Source organism: Channa argus, chromosome 6, assembly GCF_033026475.1.
Source record: "Channa argus isolate prfri chromosome 6, Channa argus male v1.0, whole genome shotgun sequence".
NCBI classification, from domain to species: Eukaryota; Metazoa; Chordata; class Actinopteri; order Anabantiformes; family Channidae; genus Channa; species Channa argus.
Window position 1 is genome coordinate 28,979,511 of NC_090202.1, and position 22,999 is coordinate 29,002,509.

General features: G+C 39.9%; 2 protein-coding genes across 2 annotated transcripts; both read right to left on the reverse strand.

Annotated features, from left to right (window-relative positions):
- Positions 1–320: 320 nt before the first annotated feature.
- On the reverse strand, positions 321–15,916 carry abcg1 (ATP-binding cassette, sub-family G (WHITE), member 1). Its single transcript, XM_067508703.1, has 15 exons — positions 15,802–15,916; positions 13,732–13,978; positions 8,229–8,346; positions 7,590–7,722; positions 7,358–7,408; positions 7,128–7,273; positions 6,610–6,733; positions 6,035–6,149; positions 5,824–5,969; positions 3,995–4,096; positions 3,719–3,887; positions 3,526–3,626; positions 2,785–2,943; positions 2,575–2,693; positions 321–2,222 (listed from the first exon to the last, which is right to left on the reverse strand). Exons 1-15 carry the CDS (start codon positions 15,862–15,864, stop codon positions 1,994–1,996), a joined length of 2,022 nt encoding a protein of 673 aa, XP_067364804.1. The 5' UTR covers positions 15,865–15,916; the 3' UTR covers positions 321–1,993.
- Positions 15,917–17,534: 1,618 nt separating this feature from the next.
- Positions 17,535–22,999, reverse strand: spcs2 (signal peptidase complex subunit 2). The gene is made up of 5 exons (XM_067506265.1): positions 22,848–22,999; positions 21,704–21,787; positions 20,719–20,882; positions 20,357–20,488; positions 17,535–19,851 (listed from the first exon to the last, which is right to left on the reverse strand). The coding sequence occupies exons 1-5, from the start codon at positions 22,887–22,889 to the stop codon at positions 19,665–19,667; spliced, it is 609 nt and encodes a 202-aa protein (XP_067362366.1). The 5' UTR covers positions 22,890–22,999; the 3' UTR covers positions 17,535–19,664.

Sequence of the window (22,999 nt, forward strand, 5' to 3'; positions counted from 1 at the left end):
TGCAGCAAGACAATGATCCAAAAGTGTGAAGTCAACAAAGGACTACATCAGAGTGAAGAAATTTTAGGGAGGCAGGACTTTAGGAATTTAGAAATCTGAGAAGGATCATCTGCCTTTAAATGAACATTTGTAATCAAGTATTAATTTATAGATTGTTTCAATTATTTTATTTACTTATATGATACAAAAGGTGCTATGTTCTATGGTATTTGACATTTTATGGTGAAAATACTATCATATTAAAGCTGACATTGTTGACTTTTATCTGTAGACTTTCAGCCTTGTTTGTAGCAGTAAGGGGGGATCTTGATAATATAAATATTTCACCTGAGGGTTCTTTAAACAGAATTTCATGTGGAAGTAAATAAAATCCTTATTCAAGATATTGTACATCTTTATTAACGAACAGTTCAATGTACATTGTTTCTGTCTTTAGACTCTTTGAAGATGTACTAAGTTATGAACATCCACAAACAGATTATAAGAAACACAAAAAATAAGTTTGTCCATATTGCCCCATCCTGACTGGAGCAGGTTTTATTCTGGTGGCTCTAAATACAAATCAAAGGTTCTCCAGACAGTCTGTCTGTTTGATCATTCAGATTGTGGAACTCTTCAGGAATCAGGAGTCCAGCTCCTAATACTGCAGGACATGAATGTCCTCACTGGTTCTCACACCACACTTAAAGACCTCGAACAAAAGACAAATCATCTTCAGGGCTCTGACTTCTACAAAAAGCATCTTTTCATTTTTTTCTTTTTCTTTTTTTTTTTTTTTTTTGTTTCTTTGTTTTTGGTTAATCCAGTCAGCTTTAAAGTCTCTCAAAGAAAATTGTTTCTACAAACTGTAACTTCAAGTTTTTCCCTAAAACCTCAAACTTTGTTGCAGCTCATTCCAGTACTAGTAGTTATTACTAAAAAATAATGTCTGATGCCTTCTAGATGCCAGTGGAGACCATTGAAAAGTTTATATAATTCACTGATGGGTACAATTACTGTTTGCTGTAATAAATCAAATAGCACTGTGGCAAATAGAATCCAGTGGTTAATCGTAGTACCAGTGGCGTGAACATCCGGGATATATCCACAATCCAGTGTAGACAGACAGTATAGTGGATTGAAAATCATGGGTTTTGCAGGACAACCTACTGTCTAACCAACTTCTAAGTATGCTGAAGTAAAGCTCCATTTAGAGTATACACGGGAACATTTGTGGTATGTTCTCTTGTGAAATGCAAACATTTAGATTAACCAGGGAAGTCTGCAGGACAATCAAAACAGATGGAAATGTGGAGGCCCAGTTGGTTCCTTTAGCTTTGATTACGTACAAGGTGATATCATCAGCATAGAAATGCGTAATAAAGTCCAGATTTAGAAAATAAAAATAATTACAGAGTACAGAGTAAAAAGCTGTGGGCTTAATACTGATCCTTTCGGATCATTTTGATCAGCCTGGGAACTTGAGCAGCAACAGTTTCATACTATCAAAGTATATCAAAGGTATGAACCTTAACCTTAACTCTATCTACAAAGAGCGCAGCACATTGTATTGTTTTATCAGGTCACCAATGTCACCACAACAGCAGCCTTATCAGTTAATCTGCTATGAGCAGGCCTAAAACCACTATTGTGGCCGAAAGTCATTAGGTCAACAGTTGTTTATGTCATCAGTGTCACACCATCTCTAAGGAGTGGAAGCACCTGAGCAGTCTTCTATCCAGAAGGATTTTGCCTAAAAGGATGAATTAAACATCTTTAGAAATGGTGTAGGGGTAATAGAATGTGAGGGATCCACAGATAAAAGTCATCCTCACCAGTGCATTAAATACATCTGATAATGTGACAGTGAGCCACAGTAGATTCAGTGTTCACATGTAGACAAACTATATGGCTACAAGTAAACTTTGGGCCTAAAGATTTTTGGCCTAAACCAAGAATGTTCAGAGCCTCTTCTCCTGAAACTGCTTATCATTGTCCCCCTCCTGGCTTTGGTCTACCTCTCAGCGCTGATCTTGTATCGCAGGACGAAGTAAGCGATAAGCCTCAAAGAGAAGAAGAAGATGGCAAGGACAATAAAGTCTAGGTAAAGTTTGGCATCCAGCATGTCCAGCTCCTTTAGGATTGCCTCAGACTTCTGGAAGTGACATGTTTGGTCTTGATCACAGTGAAGATCCTCTCGATCCAGACCGTAGATGGACAGGATGACACCCTCAAAACCATATCTGGACCACAACAAAAGAGGAGGAAATACTTAGCCAGTCTGAACTTATTGACACAATTGATTCCCTTACCTCTAACCTAACCACCACGACTAATTATTCGACCCTAACTAAAACCTGATTCTAAAACCCTAAATCCAAGTCCCTACCCCTTAAACCCTCCTTTGAGGGTGTGACATCAATGGTATTTTATTCACATTACATGAAACTGACCCCTAATTTCTGTTTTATTTCATTAAAAAAATTAAGGAGTTCTTTTTCCAGTGTGACTTAGCATGATGAAAAAAACCTCCCAAAAAACTCTTAACTCTTTGTACTTCTCTTTTTTTGCCTTTGTTTCAAACAGCGCACCCACCTGACATAGGAGATGTATGACATCCACTGCAGGTACCAGGGAATGGTGTCAAAACTGACAAAGAAGCCAGAAAACAACAGAACTGGGATTGCTGTGACTGGACCAACAAACGTTGCCACCTGCGGGAAACAAGCACACCTGAGTGAGGTCAGCAGGTAAACACACCTGTCTGTGATGTCACACAGGTGAGTTTACAGATGGTAAAGTTACCTGCAATGAGGTGGAGGCAGCTCCAATCAGCAGACCTAGACTCTGAGCCACCAGTGAGGTCAGGATCCCCAGAGAAAGAAAGAGGAAGAACCGCCCAGCATCTGGAGGTTGCGCAGTCATCCAGTACACAATACTGCAGTAAACCACAGGAAATACTACCTATACAAGAAGAGATGTATTAAAAGACAGTAACAGTATGAACAGAGTTTGAGCTTCTCTGGACTTCAGCAGAGATCTGTACAATGTGGCATTTTTAGTCCCGTAAAGATCAAATGTTGCTGTAAAGTGACTAAATAGATATGTATACTTGTGTTTGTGTTTTCCTGTTTAAAATGTAGTCAAAATAAAAACATGTAACTATGTCTGTGTGAAACCTTTCAAGCAGTTTTTCATATTTGTATTTTCGGCTGAATATCAAGTGAATTTTATAGGCAGCACCACAGAACAGAAAGTGCTGAAACTGTGCGGATTTCCTCCGGTTTCTTCCCACAGTCCAAATACATGCATGTTAGATTAGTTGATGACTCTAAATTGTCTGTAGCTGTGAGTGTGAATGGTTGTCTGTCTGTGTATATCTCTCTGTGACAACCCTCAGACAGAATGGAGACCTGTCCGTGGTGATATGAACCTCTAACCCAATGACAGCTGAGATACGCTGCAGGCCCCCACGATCCTGAACACGACAAGGAGTTAAAGATAATGGATGGATGAAATGTGACATTATATAATATGGAAGGTTACCTGGAATGGGATGTCGGCCATGGTTTTGGACAGGTAGTAGGCCTTCAGACTGTACCAGTAGTTCAGGTGTTCCCTCAGAAAAACTCCCATCTCCAGAGGAACTGAAACACATTGTCAGATCCATGTATTAAAAAATAAATAAAATTCTGCAGTTTTAAGGGCAAATTAAAAAAACTGATTTATGTTAACTCACATGTGAGCACCGTGGGCATCAGAGCAGCAAACATGAGGAACAACATGGAGAAGAAGAGGAATCCTGAGTTGCTCAGAACCTTTTTGGCCTCGTTCCCAATACCCAAGTACAGCAGACCAATCAGAACACCGATCCCAATGTGAGACGAGATCCTCAGGTGGGTCAGCACCTGCTCAACCAATGAGAACAGGTCTTAGCACAGCAGTTAGTGCGAGTGTTGGTGATTTTCTGATGTACTCATGTTTCATTCTGCAGTTATGGAAACGGTTTTCTCACAGAGTCTCTGAGGATGCTGAGGAAAGTTCTTCTGAACAGGATGGAGAACTGGGTCATGCAGCTTGCTGAGAAACTGTGACAACCTTCAGAAGACAAACTCTCCTGAGAAACAGAAATTTTTTTTTTTAAATGACTGAAAACAGTGCAAACAGATGAAAACTCCATTAAGACACAGTGAGTTTAGTAAAAGTATAAACATATACGTGAACCTGTCAGAAGTTGAGTTTTTTGTTTCTTTGCTTAGATTTAATTTGTTCCTGTGTCTTCTGTTTTTTCATCTTGTCTGTATGTCTCCCTGCATTTCTCTTCCCCACCAGCTGAGGCTTCCCATCACTCAGTTCCACCTCAGTCTGTCTCTAGTCCATCTTGGCTTTCCATTGCTCAGCTGGCACCTGTCTTTTTATAAAGACTTTCATTCCCATTGATTGTTGCTAGTGTGTCTCCCCATGTATCCTCTTCTCGTTCGTTTTCCCGACCACCAGCTTGATAATCTTTTCAGTGCGTTAGTCAGTCTTGTAATTTGTTCTGTTAGTTAGTTATCGGAGTAAGTATTAACGGCATTTGGTTAGTTAGTTTGTTCTCTAAATTGATTATTTCCTCCTACCTTCTGTGAGCATTTTGTTTTCTCCAAATTTTTATTTCTCCTGCCTTTGGCAGTGAGCAATTTATTTCCTTTGCCCACCTGCTGTAAGCTTGAATGTTTGTTTTCTTGTTAATAAATTGTATACTGCACTTCCTGTCCCCTGTTGGCTCTTGCGCCTGAATTCCCGTGTGTGATGGAATCTCACCAAACCTAAGGAGTGTTTTTTCCTTCAAACTTCAAACTTCCATTTAAGTTAATGTATTCAGTGACAAACTGAAAGCTGAGAATGCCCACTTTTTTCCGGAATCACATAATAACGGAATAACTATCTCGTTATCTTGGCATAAGAACATTTGTTTTCTCATAAATATTTGATCAAAAGCAAAATGAGAATGGTTCTGGATCACACCCAATGTCTCACGCAAGCTGATACTAAATGCCAGGAGGGTGATGCAAAGTTGTTTTCTTATGGAACTTTTCCTGCACAACTGCCTCTGACAATCTTTAGGTATTATAATAAAAGCGCTTCTGGGGCTGCGGATGAAAGTAATGCAAGTTGAAGACTTTTTTTGAAGTTTTAAAATTTGGGAAGAACCACAGAACACAACCACCTATCCAGCTATGTTTGGGCCTGTGAAATGAGATGTTATACTGTATACACATTATATAAATTGCATAGTGAAGTGATCAGATAGTTCGGGGAATGTTCAAAGCATGTGTCTGAATGGTTTAGAAACATTCTGGCTACTTTGGTGTTGGTGTAATAAACAGATTAAAAATGTAGTTGTTACATGGAGGCTAAATCATAAACATCTTTATAACAATGACTGGAGACTGAATATAAAGGCATCAGTGAATTTCATCACCACCCGAATCCATTAGAGTGTGAGCGAACTCTGTGCAGATCACTACGTCCTGTCTGTCCACACTGCCAACAGTTTCAGGTCACTGACTGAAAAGTCAGGCTGTTATACTTAAGATTGGTTGCTTTCACATTTTTTTGTTGTTTAGTCAAAGACGACAAATGAAGGAGCTTCTTCTTGCTGTTTCTTGTCCAGAGGTTCCATCCTGACGTGTCTGTGTACATGTCCACAGCTGCAGTATGAATATTGAGGGGACAGATCTGTGTCTGAAACTGTGAGTGCTTCTTCTCAGCTCATCTCGAATGTGTCAAAGTAAACCCTACTCCTGTAATTCTCTCTGAGCTCCCAGCAGATGGTGATTGTTGGGGTGTGTTTGTTTTTACCTCTTCCGTGCGCTGCCACAGAAATGGGTGGTGGTTTGATTCTCCGTTTAGCTCGGTCTGATAGTCCTTCTCACACTTCTTGTCCTGGACTGCTTTCACCAGTCTGACCATCTGGTCGCCATACTCGCCAGACGCCACCTCCATCACTGTCCAACAGACGACAGTTAGTGCAAATCAGTGCAGTTTATCTGAGGTGGGGGTGGGGTCTTACCAAAGTCCGCAGGATTGTGGTAGGTGGGACAGTTGAGTCCAAGGTCTCTCAGGTAGGGAACCAGACTGGAGACTTTACCTCTGTAGATACACTGACCCTGACTCAGCACATAGAGCTGGAACACACACAAAAACAGACGGGTTCTGTTGGTTCTGCTGATCCTCACTTAGTCCAGCTTTGAGAAAGCAGTAAACTCAGCTTCAAACTTGCTTTTCCCTGGAAAGTTTTAGTGCATTTTTGTTTTATTTTATCCTCACTTTGGGTCTTTATTCAGAAGAAGACAAAGAGCTCCAATAGCATATATGAAAGCCTAAGATGAGTTGGCTAAAGAACTTTGAAGCTGAGACTTGGTGAGAGGATTTCAGTTTTTGACTAGATGTTGTGTGAATTAAGAAAAACACTGTGAACAACAACAGGAAGTTATTAATTATGTTAAAAACTTTTTTGTTCTACATTTTGGGGATTCTACCCATCTGTATGTTCCACCTTTGAATAACAGAGTGTTTGGCATCTGACTTCGGTCGTGTTCTGATCATGCTGCATTATCTAACAGATGGAGTTTTGGGACTGATCACCTTGTCGAAGAGTTCGAACAGTTTGGCACTGGGTTGGTGGATGGTGCAGATGACGGTTCGTCCTCCCTGAGCCAGAGCCTTCAACAGAGACAGCACCTGGAAACAAGATGAGCTATCCAACCCACTGAGACACCCAGAGACAGAGAGACAGGGAGGATGGTCAGTCTTCACTGAAGCTGTTTGTTGTTGGACAGGTTCCATTAAGAAACTTGTTCTGCTACAAAACATATTAATCATTGAATGCAGTTTCCTCAGCTGTCATGGACCTTCAGAAATACACTATTTAACTTTTGTTTCTGACAGTGACAGAATGGACAGACACATCTCAGTGGCCTTAATGCTCACTAGGGTTTTGGTCTGGGGACCTGAATGAATCCAGTCTTGCTGCAGAACCAGCCAATAATAAAACTGTAGGCAGGGTCACAGGAATCTGGAGTCTACAGTCAACAACATTTAAAGAAACAAACTGTGACAAGATTTCACATTTTTTCACTTCTGCAGCCGTGCTTTTTCCTGACCTGGTGGGTTCGTCGAAGAACATGACCGGAGGATTATTGACAAGCTCTAAAGCGATGGCCAGTCTCTTCCTCTGCCCTCCTGACAGGTGAGATGTCCTGGTTTTTGCACAGTCTAGTAAGCCCAGTGCAGTCAGGATCTCCTTGACCTGAAGAAGACAAAGAGACCAGAGACAGAATGTTTAACCTCAGAAATCAAAGTATGAGCAAGTGCTGAGGGGCTTAACACTCACCATCTCACTACGAGCCTCCACCTTCTCCTGCAGCTTCAGGTTGGCAGAAACCTGCAGAAACAAACAGGATTCTGTAACATGTAACAACACACCGAGGCCGGGAGCTACAGCCACAGGGATGATTATTCTAGGTTTTGCATAGATTAATATCAATAAAAAACAGTGTACACATCTAATAGTTCACACTTTATTGATGCAACACTTGTGCTGTGAGGGAAGTTGGAGTTTGTACCATCATTGCCTCCAGAATGGTGAGGTGAGGCAGCAGCATGTCATCCTGCATGATGTAACAGGAAACCTTCCTGAAGGAGCGCAGGTCTCTGGGCTGACTGTTGATCAGGATCTCCCCCTTCATCCCTGTCTCCCTGTTCAAAACACAAACACACCGATTTAGAGATAGGATACAGGACCAGACTGCTTATACAGGATCAGACTGATAGAGGATCAACCTGCTGATATGGGACCCAACTTCTGATAGAGGACTAGACTACTGAAAAAGACTAATGAGAGCAGGACTAGACAACTGGTATGGGATATGACTGCTGATACAGGATCAGACTGCTGATAAACGACCAGACAGTTGATACAGGTCCAAACTACTTCCACAGATTGCTGATACATCGCGGCCCATTGCTTGTTTATCTGCTTGATTTTCTAACTTTATCCTAATATTAAAAGCCACGTGTTATTTGTTCTTTATATGCAGTGCTATAAAACTATGATTTAAGCTCAAACTTTTTGAATGATGTCTTCATCAAAGGTTTCTGTGTGGAGCAGCACAGATTTACAGTTTAACTAAAGATGACTGTAAATTAAACCAGTAAACATAAATTTGTATTTTAGTCACACCACCCAGTCAGAGCAGCCTCACCTGTAACCGGCCAGGATATTCATGAGGGTGGACTTTCCGGCTCCTGAGGGCCCCATGATGGCCACCAGATCCCCACTGGTAAATTTCCCAGAGATTCCTTTGAGCAGAGTTTTGTAACCTGAGACAGAACAGAAACAATCAGTGTGCAGGTTCCCAGCCCAAGCAAGAACAGCTCTTTGTCTTCAAGTCCACGAGTCGGGTTTCAGATCAGTTTGGTGGTTTTTCTCTCGGTCTGGTTTCACTCGAACATGCACAGATACTCTCACTGATATGTTGAGGAAGATTAGGTCATGTGTAATCCCTGCTTTGGTTCTTCTACGGTGAAGAGATTGGGCAGGGGAAGTTGTAAGGATTTGATTTTATCTAATAAAGTTGTTTTTGCAAATTTTGAATTTTGCTTTTGTATTAATTATACTCCTGTCCATGTGGTTGGCACGTACATGCATTATCTCTGTAACTGCATACATTGAGTTGGATTGTTGCTGCTCCTTCGCACATGGTCTTAAAATGATCCAATAGGGAGGTTGGTCAGTGGTTTTAAAATGTGTTTATTACAGCCGAGAAAACGAATGTTTGTTATAGATACAGGGTACCTTATGTTTCAAGACACAAATAGCAATAATTTAAAAAAAAACCCAAAAGAAATCTGTGTTGACTTAACATATGAGCTGGTTGACCATCAACAAATTCCTGAAACATGAACTGTGAAGTGTTTTTTTTTGTGTGTTTCTCAAGTTTGCCGGTGCACAATTTTCACACGGTTCATTAAAATTCAAGAAAAACCTCTAAAATGTAAATCTAAAGGTTGTACCAGCAGCAGAAAACAGCCAACAGAAACATATTACTTCTACACATTATCCAGTACCCATAGTGAATATGACACAGTCACTCTAGGATTGGTGGAGGACTTATCAAAGAAAAAAAATTTTTTGTGTGTGACATAATGTTGCGTAATATTGAGGAAGCCGTAATTTCAGACTAAAGGTAGGGACAAATGATGTTTAGGTTGGAGGACTTATCGATTAAAAACATAACCACTGTAGCTTTGCACTTTTTACACACTGCACACTTCATCTGATGTTCTGTGCACAACTTTGGATGTTGGACATTAATGTGGTGCTAAGGCTGATGCTTCAAAAAGTCATGTTTGATTTCTCAAAAACTGTGTGAGCACAAACCTTTATTTCATCTAACCAAAGTGTAAACTGGTACAAAAAAGTATTTCTCCATACGAAGAAAGAAAAAGAAAGAAAGAAAGAATGAGGGTTTGTTGTTATTTTGTTTAGGTCCAGATGAAGTTAAGGAAGAGTTCCTTCTTTAAAATACTGTGTGATCAGTTTAGTAGATCGTTCCACTATTGTGAGATCACAGAGCTGAAGAGCTTTTCTTTGGAAGAAAAATCAAGGAAATTAGGTCATAGCAAAGTTCTCACAGAGGTTTTGTAGCACGTGATTTGTTGAATATAAAATAAATTAAATAAAAACTTGTTTGTTTGTTTTTTTGAGTGTGGGGATACGAATTTCAAGATATTATGGGATTCAGAGGTTAAAATGTTCCTAAAAAGACATTTTCCTTTAAAGCTAAAACTACTTTCGCTGAGGAAGACAATTCATGGATGAAGATAACCTGCAGTTCTGCTGCAGTTTTTTGTCTGCTGATGGGGGCTGAATGTTCTTTAAGGAGATTAACAGATTTAATCTGATGGAATTGGATTTAATTCTCTGACCGACAGTAACCTCTAAGCAGTAAAACACACTGTACTGCAATAATACACAGTATTACATTAAAACTGTAACATGGCTTTTGTTGGCTGGTAAACCTATGTTATCTGCGTATACATCGTGCTGAATGACACCATCAGTTTTCACTAATGGAAGTTTAAATTTTAATGTTGCAGTTTCCAACCGTTGCTTTTTCTAACATCCTCAATGTAAAGAGGGAAGTTTGATTTGCAGGAGAATAACTTTGAGAACACAAACAATGGGAAACTGCACTTAAACTTTAAAATTGAACAAAAGTACAGATTTAAAGATCCAGAGAACAGATTAAGAGAAACAGTTGATGATTTTCAGAGTTTAACAGGTTAAATTGAGTTTGTGTGTGTGACTGTGTGGCTTAAGGAGACCTTGAATGAACTCAGGTACGATTATGAGAAGCAATAACGGTTTTCTAACCACTCAGATTAGCTGACGATGACTCCTCCACCTTTAGTCTGATGGAGCTGCACAGAAGCCTCAGGCTTGATACCAAGTTATCATTAACCAGGCCTGTTTTACAGAAAAACAGGGCTTCTCTATACCACTGTAAAATGAAGGATGTAGGTGGTCTGAGGGGGGTAAATTAATTGGGCCCCCATCAGCAGTGGTGAAGCACGATGGGAAAAAAGCTGCATCACTTTATAATGTTCACTCAAGCCTACATCAGAGAACTGGTGCTGACGAAGACCAACTGCTGTACTGAGTCACTTCAGCTTTGTCTGGGCCAACCAGTGACCAACAGATTGCTAACAGCTGTTGCACCACGCTGCCTCCCCACAGACGCTTTACAGCTACTTCTACAATTTCAATTAGTCATTTAGCTTTTATCCAAAGTGACTTACAACTAAGCAGCAGACACTAGGGACAACTTGGGGGTTCAGTGTCTTGCCCAGGGACACTTTGAATTGTAGCCTGGAGGACCGGGAGCTGAGTAGTATATAAATATATAAATATAAATATGGGATTGTGTTGGCAGCAGGTGAGGGTCACCCCTCCTGCCCCCCACACTGGGTTCCCCAAGGCGACTATATGTAAAAAGGCTGGTTTTTGTATGGGACCAGGACTTCCTCATACCTGAGCAGGTGTGAATTGTTCCTATTGAAACTCTGGTTTTCTAATTCACTTAAGAACAAAACAGCTGCTTCAAAAGGAAATTTGATGCATTTAACAGTCTCACAGCATCTTATTACAGACTTAAGACAACCAAAAAGCAGCTGAGACAGAACAGAGACACGTCCACATCCATGTGAGACCAACAACAGGCCTGTAACATGTTGAAACTGAACACAGACTCGGACACCAACTCCAGATTTCACAGTGATCACGTTTTAGCATTCAGTTCATAAGAAATGAGCTGTGCTATTGCTAGAACCGTGAGGTACTGCATGACTGAAACAGCAGGCACTACTTTATTCAGTGGTGGTAGAAGTACTTTGATACAATATTTAGGTAAAAGTATCAATACCACAGTTTTTAAATATAAGTAAATGCCTACTTCACTGACATGTACTGAAAACTACCAAACGGAAAGTACTTACTGTGTGTACTATTAAACAAAAACATTATTACAGAGAATATTATTTTTAGATTTATAGAAATTTAAGAAAGTTTAAAAGAAAAAACAAAGTTCTGCTGCTCACATTTACCACAAACTTTTTTGTATTAGTTTTGAATAATGTCATGATGAGACTGAATGAATCAGTCCTAACGGTTCAGTTACTAATTTTCATTTTGATCTTCTACAGGACAAACCGATGATTTTGATGATTTTACTTCAGGGTGCTTTCTACAGGGAAGAAATACTCTGACCCCTTGAAAACTCACATAAAAACTGTGAATGAGCCCAAAGTCAGTCCACCTCAGATCAGGTTTCCTGTTTGTAGACTCAATACACCTGAACTCTTTGTTCAGTCTTTTCTTTCCTTGTTCCTGAAAAGCTGAAACGTGATATATGTGGTTTTCACTAAATGTGTTTTTATCACCACCAAGTTTGTGCAGCACATCACTAATTATGTGTCTTTATTCTTCTAGCTTTCACTGACCGTGAAAACACACAGAGGACAGAAATACTTCAGAGGGTGTCATGGTGGCCAAACAGTCCAACCTGTGAAACCTCAAACTGTTTGAATAATCCGGGAGCTGTAAAGACGACCTGGTACAAACACACATACTGTTGTCAATGAAGGTGTGGCTTTGAATCCAGGAGCCGGTTGGATCAGGTGGAGTCCTAAACATTTTAAGCCACTTCTCTGCAAGGGAAACAACACTCAGGGTGTATTTTTGTCTCAAAAATTGCTCCTTTGTTCAGGAAACTGAAGCAGCTTGTCTGTCTCTTAGTGGACAGTTTGAAGTGTCTGATCAATTGATGCCGATTAGTTTTTACGGAGACCCATCACAAACCTTCAGTCAGTTCAGTGATGCGGCTGAGACTGAGATCAGATGGACATTAGAGGCTCTGATCAGTGTTTCCCTGCAAACAAATACAGGGTAAAACCAGCAGAGGTTATTTAGAGCTATTTCCTGTATGAACCCACCTGAGTAAAAAGACACACCTGTTAGACACATGTCCCAATACTTTTGGAAAAGACTGTCAAAAGAAATCTGGTGGATCTGATCCTGAAGGTTCTTCATCATGAATTGTTTAAAGTATCGTAGTGTAAAGAAGCTGAAAGTGTTATGTTCAGTTATCAGTAAAAAACTAATAAACAACTTTGCTGTCCCAATACTTTTGGATATATGTATATACAAATCTGTATGTATCTGTATGTATCTAAAAATACATTTTGTGGAAACATTTTTTCTGTATTTTGAAAAGTATAAGCCGTAAACTCAGTTAAGAGTGACTGTACTTTTTGAGCTGCCTTCAGCTGTTTTTGCTAATTATATGTCATTGGTGATTTTCCCACGAATTGTGACTTTCTCTCCATCGGACATTTGTAGCTTTCGTTACCAACTGACTGCTGGTTACCGGTTGCCTCACCTGGCTATCAAAGCACACCTGTCAGTCACACTGATGCCAACACAAAGCCGTCAACTAATTGTTTTCTTGCTCTTTTTCTCGTTTGGTTCTTCTCTTGTTGAGGGACAGAAGTCCTACTAATCTGACTTGCGGCTATTTCCAGAAGGACACTGGCATTAAGAGATTACAGCCTGATAATCCACACACAGAAACACACACCATCCCAAATCTGTGTGTGACAATAATAAGCTGCTGTTTTCACATATTTATTTTGGGAAAAGCTCTTTCACAGATTGAGCATCGTTAGATTTTTCCATGTCAGGACAGACGCAGTCTACAACAGAATGTGCTTTGACACAGTTTGTTTTTGTCTCCAGCGCAGGGAGGACAGTTCAGTGTGTGACTGACAGTAACCCTCTGAATATTAGACAATTTTCAATTTTCCAGAAATAATATTTTCATATTAGGAGATGAAACACCTGCATTTTGACAGTCTTCAGTAGAGACAATAACTTATCTAGACTAAAGATTTTTTCTAGACTGAGTCTGTCTAAGGGGGTTTGGTCCAGTTTAACCTGCAGGGGCTTTTAGTGGAAAGTTGTTCATCGATCCAGATTTGGGTTCAGTTTGTTTCCTACCTCAGGGGTCTTACTGCTGCACTGATATGTCATTAATCTACTTTCCTGTCCCCAAAATTGTCTGTCTCTGGGTTTGATTAATGGACCTGTCCAAGTATTTCAACGTGTACACTAAAAGACAATAAAGCTCATGAATCATGGTTCAGTACCTTTCTTCCTCCACCAGGGTCCCTCTCTGACGGAGTACGAGACATCTTTAAACTCTATGTTGACGGCTGGTCTCCGCGGTAATGAGGAGAACCTCTGGGCCTCGGTCAGGTTGTTGTCCACCTTCTTCAGGTGTCCCTGCAGAAGCGATGTCTGCTGGCTGCCCGTCGGCCGCTTCTTGACCTCCTCGTCCATACAAACACACACCGTCCGGGGGTCCAGCATCAGGTCTGGGGGCCCATTAGTGTTCTGAAGGTTAGATCACAAACTCAGGTTAGGATCACAAACGTAACGGTCCAGTGATACAAGACGACAAAGACAGAATGTTGTTTTCTGGAGCTGAAGAGTCTGTCCAACACCACTGTGTCACTTATGTTTAATGTCCAAAGACCAAACAGACTGAGGACAGTCCATCATAAAGCTGGGAGGAACCCAGAGCACCTGATGAGGACAACAGACAAACTCCACCCAGAAAGGCCCCACCTGACTGAACCGTTGCACCACTGCACCAAGTTCAATCCCCTCATTTTGAAACAGCAAAAGAAATGTTAATTCATTATATTTAAAGAAGGTTCGGCTTAAGCACAAATGTTCCTTCATCATCAGAAGCAAATAAAATGATCAAAGAGCGTTTGGAAAAAAAAGTAAAATAAATGTCCATGTGATGAATGAATTCAAAACTTCTGATACCAGCTGACATTGAATATTATCTTGAAAATAAGTGGTTGCAAATCTTTGCGCCTAGCTGTATCTAAAGCTGAGCCCTGACACATTGTGTTCCTCAAACTATTAGCAGGTTGGGTTCAGGTCAGGGTGAATGGTTGTAGCCCCTGATGGTTTAGAAATAAACACATTATTCTGGTTGTTGTACTTGTACTTGCAGGCGTTCAGAACATTTGAGACCACAGCTATAAGAGGTCTTTACTGGATTAAAACATAAACAAGTATTTTTATTATTTGCTGTTTTAAGTTTTATACTGAGGAGGACAGAGGCCATCTTGTTGTACCGGACGGTCAGTGGATGAAGAGCAGTGGACGCTGTCAGATTAGCTGTCAGCTGCTTCCGTGTTTCTATCTATGTGGGATAGCGTGTGAGCATCCAGCTCCCATGTGGGACACTAATCTGCAGGAGGTAACTGTCGGACAGAGCTGAGCTTCATGCTTTAGATGGACGGACACTGCTGCTGTGATTCAGCAAAGGACCATCATCATCACCTTCAGCATTAAGACATCCAAATCTAACATTTAGTATTGGTCAATAAATGTCCACTAAGTGTCCAGCATGTGTCATATGTCTGGCATTTCTCTGCTCTGACAGTTTTCCTATATTTTTGTCATCTACTTGTCCAACATATGTTCACTTAGACCCATACACAGCATCAGTCCAGTATCAGATTGTACAATATCGAATTCTCATTAGTCCCTGAGAAAACCTGATGGTGGTTCACAACGGCACATGGACCTTAGCGTCTCAGCACAGGTTTGTTGAATCTTATAGGACAGAACAGCAGCATGTGATGTTTGACCACATTCTGCTCTGCTGTCTCCATCGTCCCTGGTTTGTCTTACCTGTCTTTCCACTATATTGACTGTGTTTTAATTCTCTCCAGTATGTGTCAACTTGTCTCTATGGGTTCTGTATGGGACCATGTGTCCAGTATGTCTCCACTATGTGTCAAGAATGTGTGCACTACATGTCCTCTGTGGTATGTCTTCACTATGTCTCCATCATATTGCTAAGTAGAACTATGCAGACTGTGGAACTTTCTGTAAAATACATCTCCAAGTGTCTGAATTGTGTCCACCATCTCTACTACACTGTGTGGGTCTGTATTAATTCTCCAGTTAATGTCTACTGTGTCCTTCATGTGTCCACTGGCAGGTGTAAATTAAGTGTGTCCCCATTACCTATTCACTATATGTCAATATATGTGAACTATGTGTCTCAACTGTATCAATCTTATTAATAAAGCTAAATGTCACCAATCTGTCCTCTGATACTTTAAAGCGTTCGACACCCTCAGTTGCCCCACTGTGTCCAAAAAGAGTCAGCATGTGTCCTCGGTACTCACCATGATGATGGAGTTGGTGACAGCCGGGTTGTGGATGGACCAGGCGGCCATCAGACAGGCCATGGCCGGGAGACAGCAACTCTCTCTGACACTGGGCTTCCCTCACACACATCTGATCACAGTCTCAGCAGCACACACCAGCCCTGACTGATGTACCCCCCCCCCCCCCCCCAGTCACTAATCCCGCCCTCAGTCAGCTGCTCCTGCGACAAGGCTCTGCCAAGAAAAAACTGCCTACAGTCCAGGTTTGCTTTCACTAAACTGTCAATGTCCAAATTCCTCCTAGTCGTCTTTCTGAACTCAGTTTAAATGACACCATCTAACAATAACCTAATCCAACTGTCCTGGAAAAAAATCTTTTTGGTTCAATGTTTTTGTCCAAACTGTCTCACAGACTCACGATGTATGTATGATCCCATTGGACAAGCGAGTTTGTGCTGCTTTTCAGCTATTCTGTGACTTACTGTACGGTGCTTCCATCGATCAGCTGTAACAGGTTATCCTGAAACCTATCCCAGCTGTGATTGGGTGAGAGGCGGGGTCCATACTGGACAGGTCTCCACTCTGTCTCAGGGACAACACAGAGAGGCATACACAGTCAGACAACCATTCACACTCACATTCACACCTATGGGCAATACCATGCATGTCTTTGGACTGTAGGAGAGAACTAAGGAAAGGTGGATGGTCATAGATTCCAACTGGGGACTTTGTGTAACCACTGTGCTGACTTAAACACTGTTACATGTTATGTACATGTATGTAATACTGTCCAATACAGTTCAATTCCATTCACCTTTATACATCAACAAGTCACAACAAAATCATCTCATGATACTTTTCTTAAAAAGGTCCAAACAACTTTATAAGGAAAACCAGCAAAATCCTCCTGGCTCAGTTTTGGTGGGGGAAGATTGGAAAGTGGACAGAATAGAACTGAACAGAACAGAATAATTCTTGACTGTGCATCTTGGTGGACTTTTGTCTTTAGTTCACCCAGTAAATTTGCTGGGAGCATTTCATAAAACTATATTTTGTTTTCAGAGAAATTCAACTGTGAGTCAAGTGTCCCAGAGAGGCAGGTTCTACTTTTCTATAAAATAATCACTTCTTTAGTCTTAGCTGGTTAGTTACCATGGTAACTGACAAAGTAAATAAAAACTGCAAACCTGTTTTCTGGACTGGTCTGCCAGGTCTGAGACACTGCAAAAGCACAGACTCTCAGGTCCTGGTGCTTTTCCAGCTTCACAAACTCGTCCTCACTACCACCACTTTCTCTGCCTCATTTACTAACAAAATGTCCAGTTGTTGAGCCAGGACCTCCCTGACAAGAAGTCAGGATGACTAGAGGACACTGAGTTATCAGATGCAGTGTGTGAGGCCTAAGAACCTGGAATCCAGATCATTTTTGATCTTACTATTTACACCCATTCTTTGTTTGACTTCCAGCATTTAGAAGCTTGTCCCATATTATCCTGTCTCCTGCTGATAATTCTGAATCACCAACATGTAAAAAGTACTACACAAATAAAACTGATCGGGTTATTTTCTGTTTGTGTAAATTATAACTGTGCTGCAGTGTGTACAGCAATTCTACAAGAGCTCTACCTGCTGGGTAAATTGTGGTACTACTACTGAAGTGACTGAACTACTCATAGCAACACACGACAGACCACAGCGGATGTATCATAAAGACCCACAGAAACATAAGACAAATGTCCACATGTATAAACTCAGTTTTTTGGTAACAATATCCATGTTTAATATTTTCAAACTTATTACACGTTACAGAGAATAAGGCTCTCACAGAATTACAATAACAAACATTCAAAATTAAAGTTTGGTTGACATTCAGCCCACTTCCTGTTTTAAGGCATCGACATGTTTGTCTGAGGATGGAAAATCTTAAAATGTGTGAACTCTGAACTCATTGGTTCTGTGTTTAGCATCATTAGCATTACCAATTCACAGAGATGTTAAAAGTCAATGAGCGATGCTAACAATGCTAATCTGACGACCATACGTAAAAATAAACCTGAACATACAAACACTCGGTGAGTCCTTTTACAAACCTACGTCAGAGAGCAAACATGTCATTTAAAAAAAAAAAACAAAAAAAAAAACCATGATTTAAATTTCTGCACCACCACAAAATCCCACTGCTACACTTTCTCCAGTGAGTTGCTTGTTTTCATTAGTTCACTGGTTTTAACTCTACAGAAAATTTTCCCCCACCAGTGAAAACACTGCTGATAGACTGAAAAGTAGTAGTTTGAACACTTGACTATAAAATGTGCAAAGCCGGGTAGACACCACACAGATTTTGCCCAGTTTTAGTCATGAATCATGACCTCCAAAGTAATTTTGTGAAATGGGTTGAATTTCAGCCACATCGGTAGAGGTTTGATGTTTGATGTCCCGGTGCCTGATTATTTCAAAACTCCACCTCATAGACAATCACTTGATTTCCACATTGTCATAAATTTCAATATAAACTTATTCATATTTTACTTGTAAAACATGTAAAGATGCTGAGAAACTGGAAAAGAGCCAATATTTTTTGCATCATACAGACAACTGCAGCTCCATATGATTCTTCAGCTGCAAAATGTAAATCTGCCTTTGTTAGCATTGAGGATACAGATAGTAGTCAAGTGACTGATCCATACAGTGAGTGACAGGCTCTGGTTTTATCGAGTTAATGCATTGTACATCATCATTAAATACTGCCCAGCCTCCAGACAGCTTTTATTTAATCAGAATGTTTGTAAAGATCACCATGCTGACACCACAAAGATAAATCAGAGGGTGTGTTAAAACGACTGAAAAACTCTAAAAATCAATCCAATTACTATGCAACATCACTTGTTCAGCAGAAAAAGAATCTGCTGTGGAACTGAAATGTCATTTAACCTAGTTTATTTATATCTAAAAACCTGAAAACTTTATAAAGAAACATCGATGACAACCTGTGATTCCTCTTGATTTAACACATTAACTGATTAATTAGTTTAACTGGAAACAGAACCAGGTTAATACTTATTAAACAGTCAAAGTATTGAAGGAACTGTTAAATATCCCTAAACGCTGTCTAAATATCTTACTGAATCCTTAAACTTGTCTGCAAAAATATAAAAACTAATTGAGAAACTGATAATTTTAATGTGAGACAGTCCATCAGATGAAACCTGAACAGTCCAATAAATATTGATCATTTTATACACAGAACAGTAAAGGAGTTCTCTTGTCATTGCTAGATATTAACCCTATGAAAAAAAAGAAAACCCAATATAACAGTTTTCGGTTTGTAAAAAACAAAAAAAACAACAACAAAAAACAATATTGGTAACAATATAGGGGGGTGTTTAATGTTTTCATACTGCAGAGAGAAAATCCAGCATGGCTCTGTGAGACTGGAGGACCCCCCCCCCCCCCCATCTAATGTACTGTCAATATGTGAGAAAATACAAACTCTTCTAAAAAACTTCCACAAACTGAGCTTTTCCACTACATGTTGGGTTATTTTAAAATCCAACACATTTCTAACTCACACAGACTGAAAAAAAATCTGTAACACCTGTAATCTGCAATCTGTTTTAATTCATTCACCTAAAGATGAATCCACTTGACTGTATCAAATTATTCTCATCATTTGTACGTGCTGGTCATTTTCTTAACGAACTGATTAAACAAAATTTTCATAAGATAATATTTTGTACTCATGCATTTTAAAAACTGATTTTGATATTTAAGGAAATTAAAATGAAGCCAATGAAGTGACAGAAAGGTGATGCTGAGGGACAACCTCCTACTTTAGTATCAAAAACACGTGCGGCGATGAGCTGATGGATATTTTCTCGGTATTATTTGGTTTTCTTGTCTGTGGAGAGTGTGTCGTAGAGTTTACAAACACACTTTTCAAACTGGTCCATCGCCAGCGTTCCGTTATCGTCAAAGAACTCCGACACAGATTTGGTAAACTCTGTTTCCCTCAAGGTCTTCGACTTCCCATCAGTGAAGGAAACTCTGAGTGTGTACTGGTCATCAAACCTGAGAAACCCCAACAGTATAAAGAGTTACAACACACAATCAGGACAGAAATACAACGAAGCATAAGGGAGGGCTGAAATGAGAAAATTATGAAAAGAATTAATAAATAAGGCTGGCAGCATGCTGTGGAGGGGCTCAAAGACCAGTACACCAAGGTAGCGCGGGATGAAGCACTCAAGAGCCTTAATCCACTCAAATACATACCTTCTGGATGTATTTTGAGACTCACCCTACCGACCAATCCCATTAGTAAGTTTTTTGCTTATTTATTGTAATTGGATAACAACAACTACCCAGAGGTCTGGACGGAGTGTAGTGAAGTGTGTCAATAGAAGTAAAGCTGTTTCAGAGGAGGGACAGGGAGGACCTAAAATGGAAGCTTCATCATTCAGCCAGTCTTAAAGCTCTAATTGATGTGTTAGTTCCCTAAAAACCACATCAGCTGTGAGTGTACGTTAATTAAGTGTAGTGGCTGCTGCTTTGACCCCCAAAGACAGTGACTGACCGTTTGAGGGAGGAGGACAGCTGCCAGATGTGGTCTGGATCCATCCCAGCTGGATCTTTCTGCAGGGCCACAAGGAAGATGTTTTTCTCTTTGTAGGAGGTGTACAGAGTCAGAATTCCCATCATGATGAAGTATGTGATGGAGGAAGAGTTAGGGAACATAAAACAAAACCAGCACAGACATGAACATCCTGTCAAGTGACGGACATGTCATCATCTTTGTGGGAGACTCAAGAATCTGTTTTGAACCAGTTTTATCTTATTCCTGAGATTTCTTTACCTCTGTGGCTTTAAAATCTGCATAATGTTAGTGCTGCATACTGCCGATCGGGCAGACCAGGTAAGATCAGAGCAAGTAAAGGATATGAGATGACACAGCAGGCGAGCACCGGTCTGGATTCAGGGAAGGGGTGCAGGTAGTCCCAGACAAGAGCCAACATGGCAAACAGGCAGGAGACAGTACAGATGAACAGACGACCATCAACCAGATGAAAGTTCTCCACATAACCATACTTTTCTAATACCACCTGCAGCAGGAGAAGGATAATGATCATACAAACTGCAGGTCATTTCCTGAGTTTTCTGTTCTTATACAAAGATACACTGATGTGAAAAGAAGTGTAGTAACCAGTCTGCTGTTTTATGAATGTAAGAAATGTTTACTTTCAATAATGAGTGGATACTGATTATTCATGATACTGGTCCTGGAAAACCAGTATCATGAAAATGGATATCAGCTGGTAGCATTAACTTTAGGTTTACAGCAGTTTGTACTTCACACATCATCAGAACCGTAGTTTATTTACTAAGCACTAACATCCTTCACTATTTAATGATGATGATGTGAGTTGAAATAAACTGGTACTAAAGGGCCCTAACCCCCTAACACATTTCTAGGCCCAGTTTAGATTAGAAGCATACACAGCATCACTGCTGTATGTCTCTTTACCGAGGTAGCATTCAGGTCATGTTTACACATGATGCAGCTGAAACACTGTGTTGACACTGCATTGTATGAACAACACAAATATTTTTTTTTGTCCTTTTGGCTTATCCCGTTAATTCAGGGTCGTTCAGGGTTTGATTTGACACAGTTTTTACGCTGAATTCCCTTCCTGAGCAACAGAAAGCCGAGCTTCATCCATGTACATGCACGTTGACTCAAAATGGAAAGGTTTTGTTTACATAGTGTATTTAATAAAAGTGTATAAAACCAAAACACTGTGAATTAATTAAAATTGCAGCCCAAGCGAGACAATGTGCTGGAGAACACAACATTTGTATAGTGACACTAATCATCTTCCCTACATGAATTATCTGTGATTAGAGTAAAAATACAAAATTATACCTTCTTTGCAGCATCATCCAGAGAGTTCTTCACAGCAGCTCCATCCCATTTATCAATCTTCACAGGTTTTTCATTGATCCTCCACTGAAACATGTAACATTCATGCTCAAACACTAACTGTATAGTCAGTGTTAATTTTGGCTCCTTTTGTCAAAAACGTTTCAAGACATTGAATATAAATAAATGCAATGATAACAATGCATATTAAAACTAAATCGTATAATAATAAAAATATATATATATTTTATAATATTTTATACTAATATATTTTTTTAAAAATTACACTTGGGGATAATCGTTTTTACAAATATTATTAAAAGAACGTTAGATACGTACTTTGGAAAAGGTACTAGTACATGAAGTACGCATCACTAGCACTTTAATATAACAGACTTAGTGGAGACTGTCAAACACAACTCAAACGTTAATAATAATCAACCTGAACAAACGTCTGAATTCATTCACTGACGTGTCTACAGGACACGTGGTTTTATCTTCAGTCAATTTAATCTCTGCTCACTTTAACGCTGACAATACGTTCTCATTTCAGGTTTTACTAATAAATTACTCGAGAAACATTCATCATTAAACCTTATATATATAAGAAATCGTAATCGGACTTCTGCAAGTGCAGCATTCACACAATGAACAGACGAAACACACGAGCACTTTATGTTATTACTTTGAAATCATTGCCGATTACATGAGCCAAAACTAAGGTTTCCGAAATGTCTGTTTCTGTGGCCAAAAGTAATTGACTGTGGTTTTAACAGCTGAATAAAATTAAATTGTCTGTTTTCTGTACATATTTGGTGATATGGCTTTGTCGTCCGTAACAGCTGTAAACAGGAAACTGAACAAACGGCTGCAGTTTGAACATAGATTGGTTCGTGCACACAGCACAAGCAAAAACCCACATTCACCTCTTTATTAACTGTTTTTATCTTTATTTTTAATTCAAAATAAATCAACTTTAGCCTGTTCACGTTAGCTTAGCTCGACAAAGCAGCGCCGATAGAAAAATGTAACATTATGTACTCACAGAGAACTAACCTCTGTGTTCCCACCGTATAACCACGGTGAACATTTACACGTCACAACTTTTATTCAAAGCTGCAGGAATCAATAAAACTTTAATTCTCACTTTTCCTAGAAGCCCACTCTTTCCGTCCTTAGCAGCAGCCATCTTCTCTTCCGCTACAAATACGGCACCTGTGACCTGTAAGCATCTGATTGGCTCTCAGAGGCATTTGAACGACCAGCCACACAGCGACGTAACCGCGTCCACGCGGCCGA

Bases quoted from the DNA above. Each gene is read 5' to 3' on its own strand.
- spcs2 (XM_067506265.1), bottom strand. From the start codon at position 22,889: ATGGCTGCTGCTAAGGACGGAAAGAGTGGGCTTCTAGGAAAA. The intron at 20,883-21,703 runs GTATAATTTTGT...CTCCTGCTGCAG, and splicing joins TGGATGATGCTGCAAAGAAG to GTGGTATTAGAAAAGTATGG. The intron at 20,489-20,718 runs TCCTTTACTTGC...CTCCATCACATA, and splicing joins GCCTGCTGTGTCATCTCATA to CTTCATCATGATGGGAATTC.
- abcg1 (XM_067508703.1), bottom strand. From the start codon at position 15,864: ATGGCCTGTCTGATGGCCGCCTGGTCCATCCACAACCCGGCTGTCACC. The intron at 3,627-3,718 runs GTGAGTTAACAT...AATGTGTTTCAG, and splicing joins GATGCCCACGGTGCTCACAT to TTCCTCTGGAGATGGGAGTT. The intron at 2,694-2,784 runs GTAACTTTACCA...TGTTTCCCGCAG, and splicing joins CTGCCTCCACCTCATTGCAG to GTGGCAACGTTTGTTGGTCC.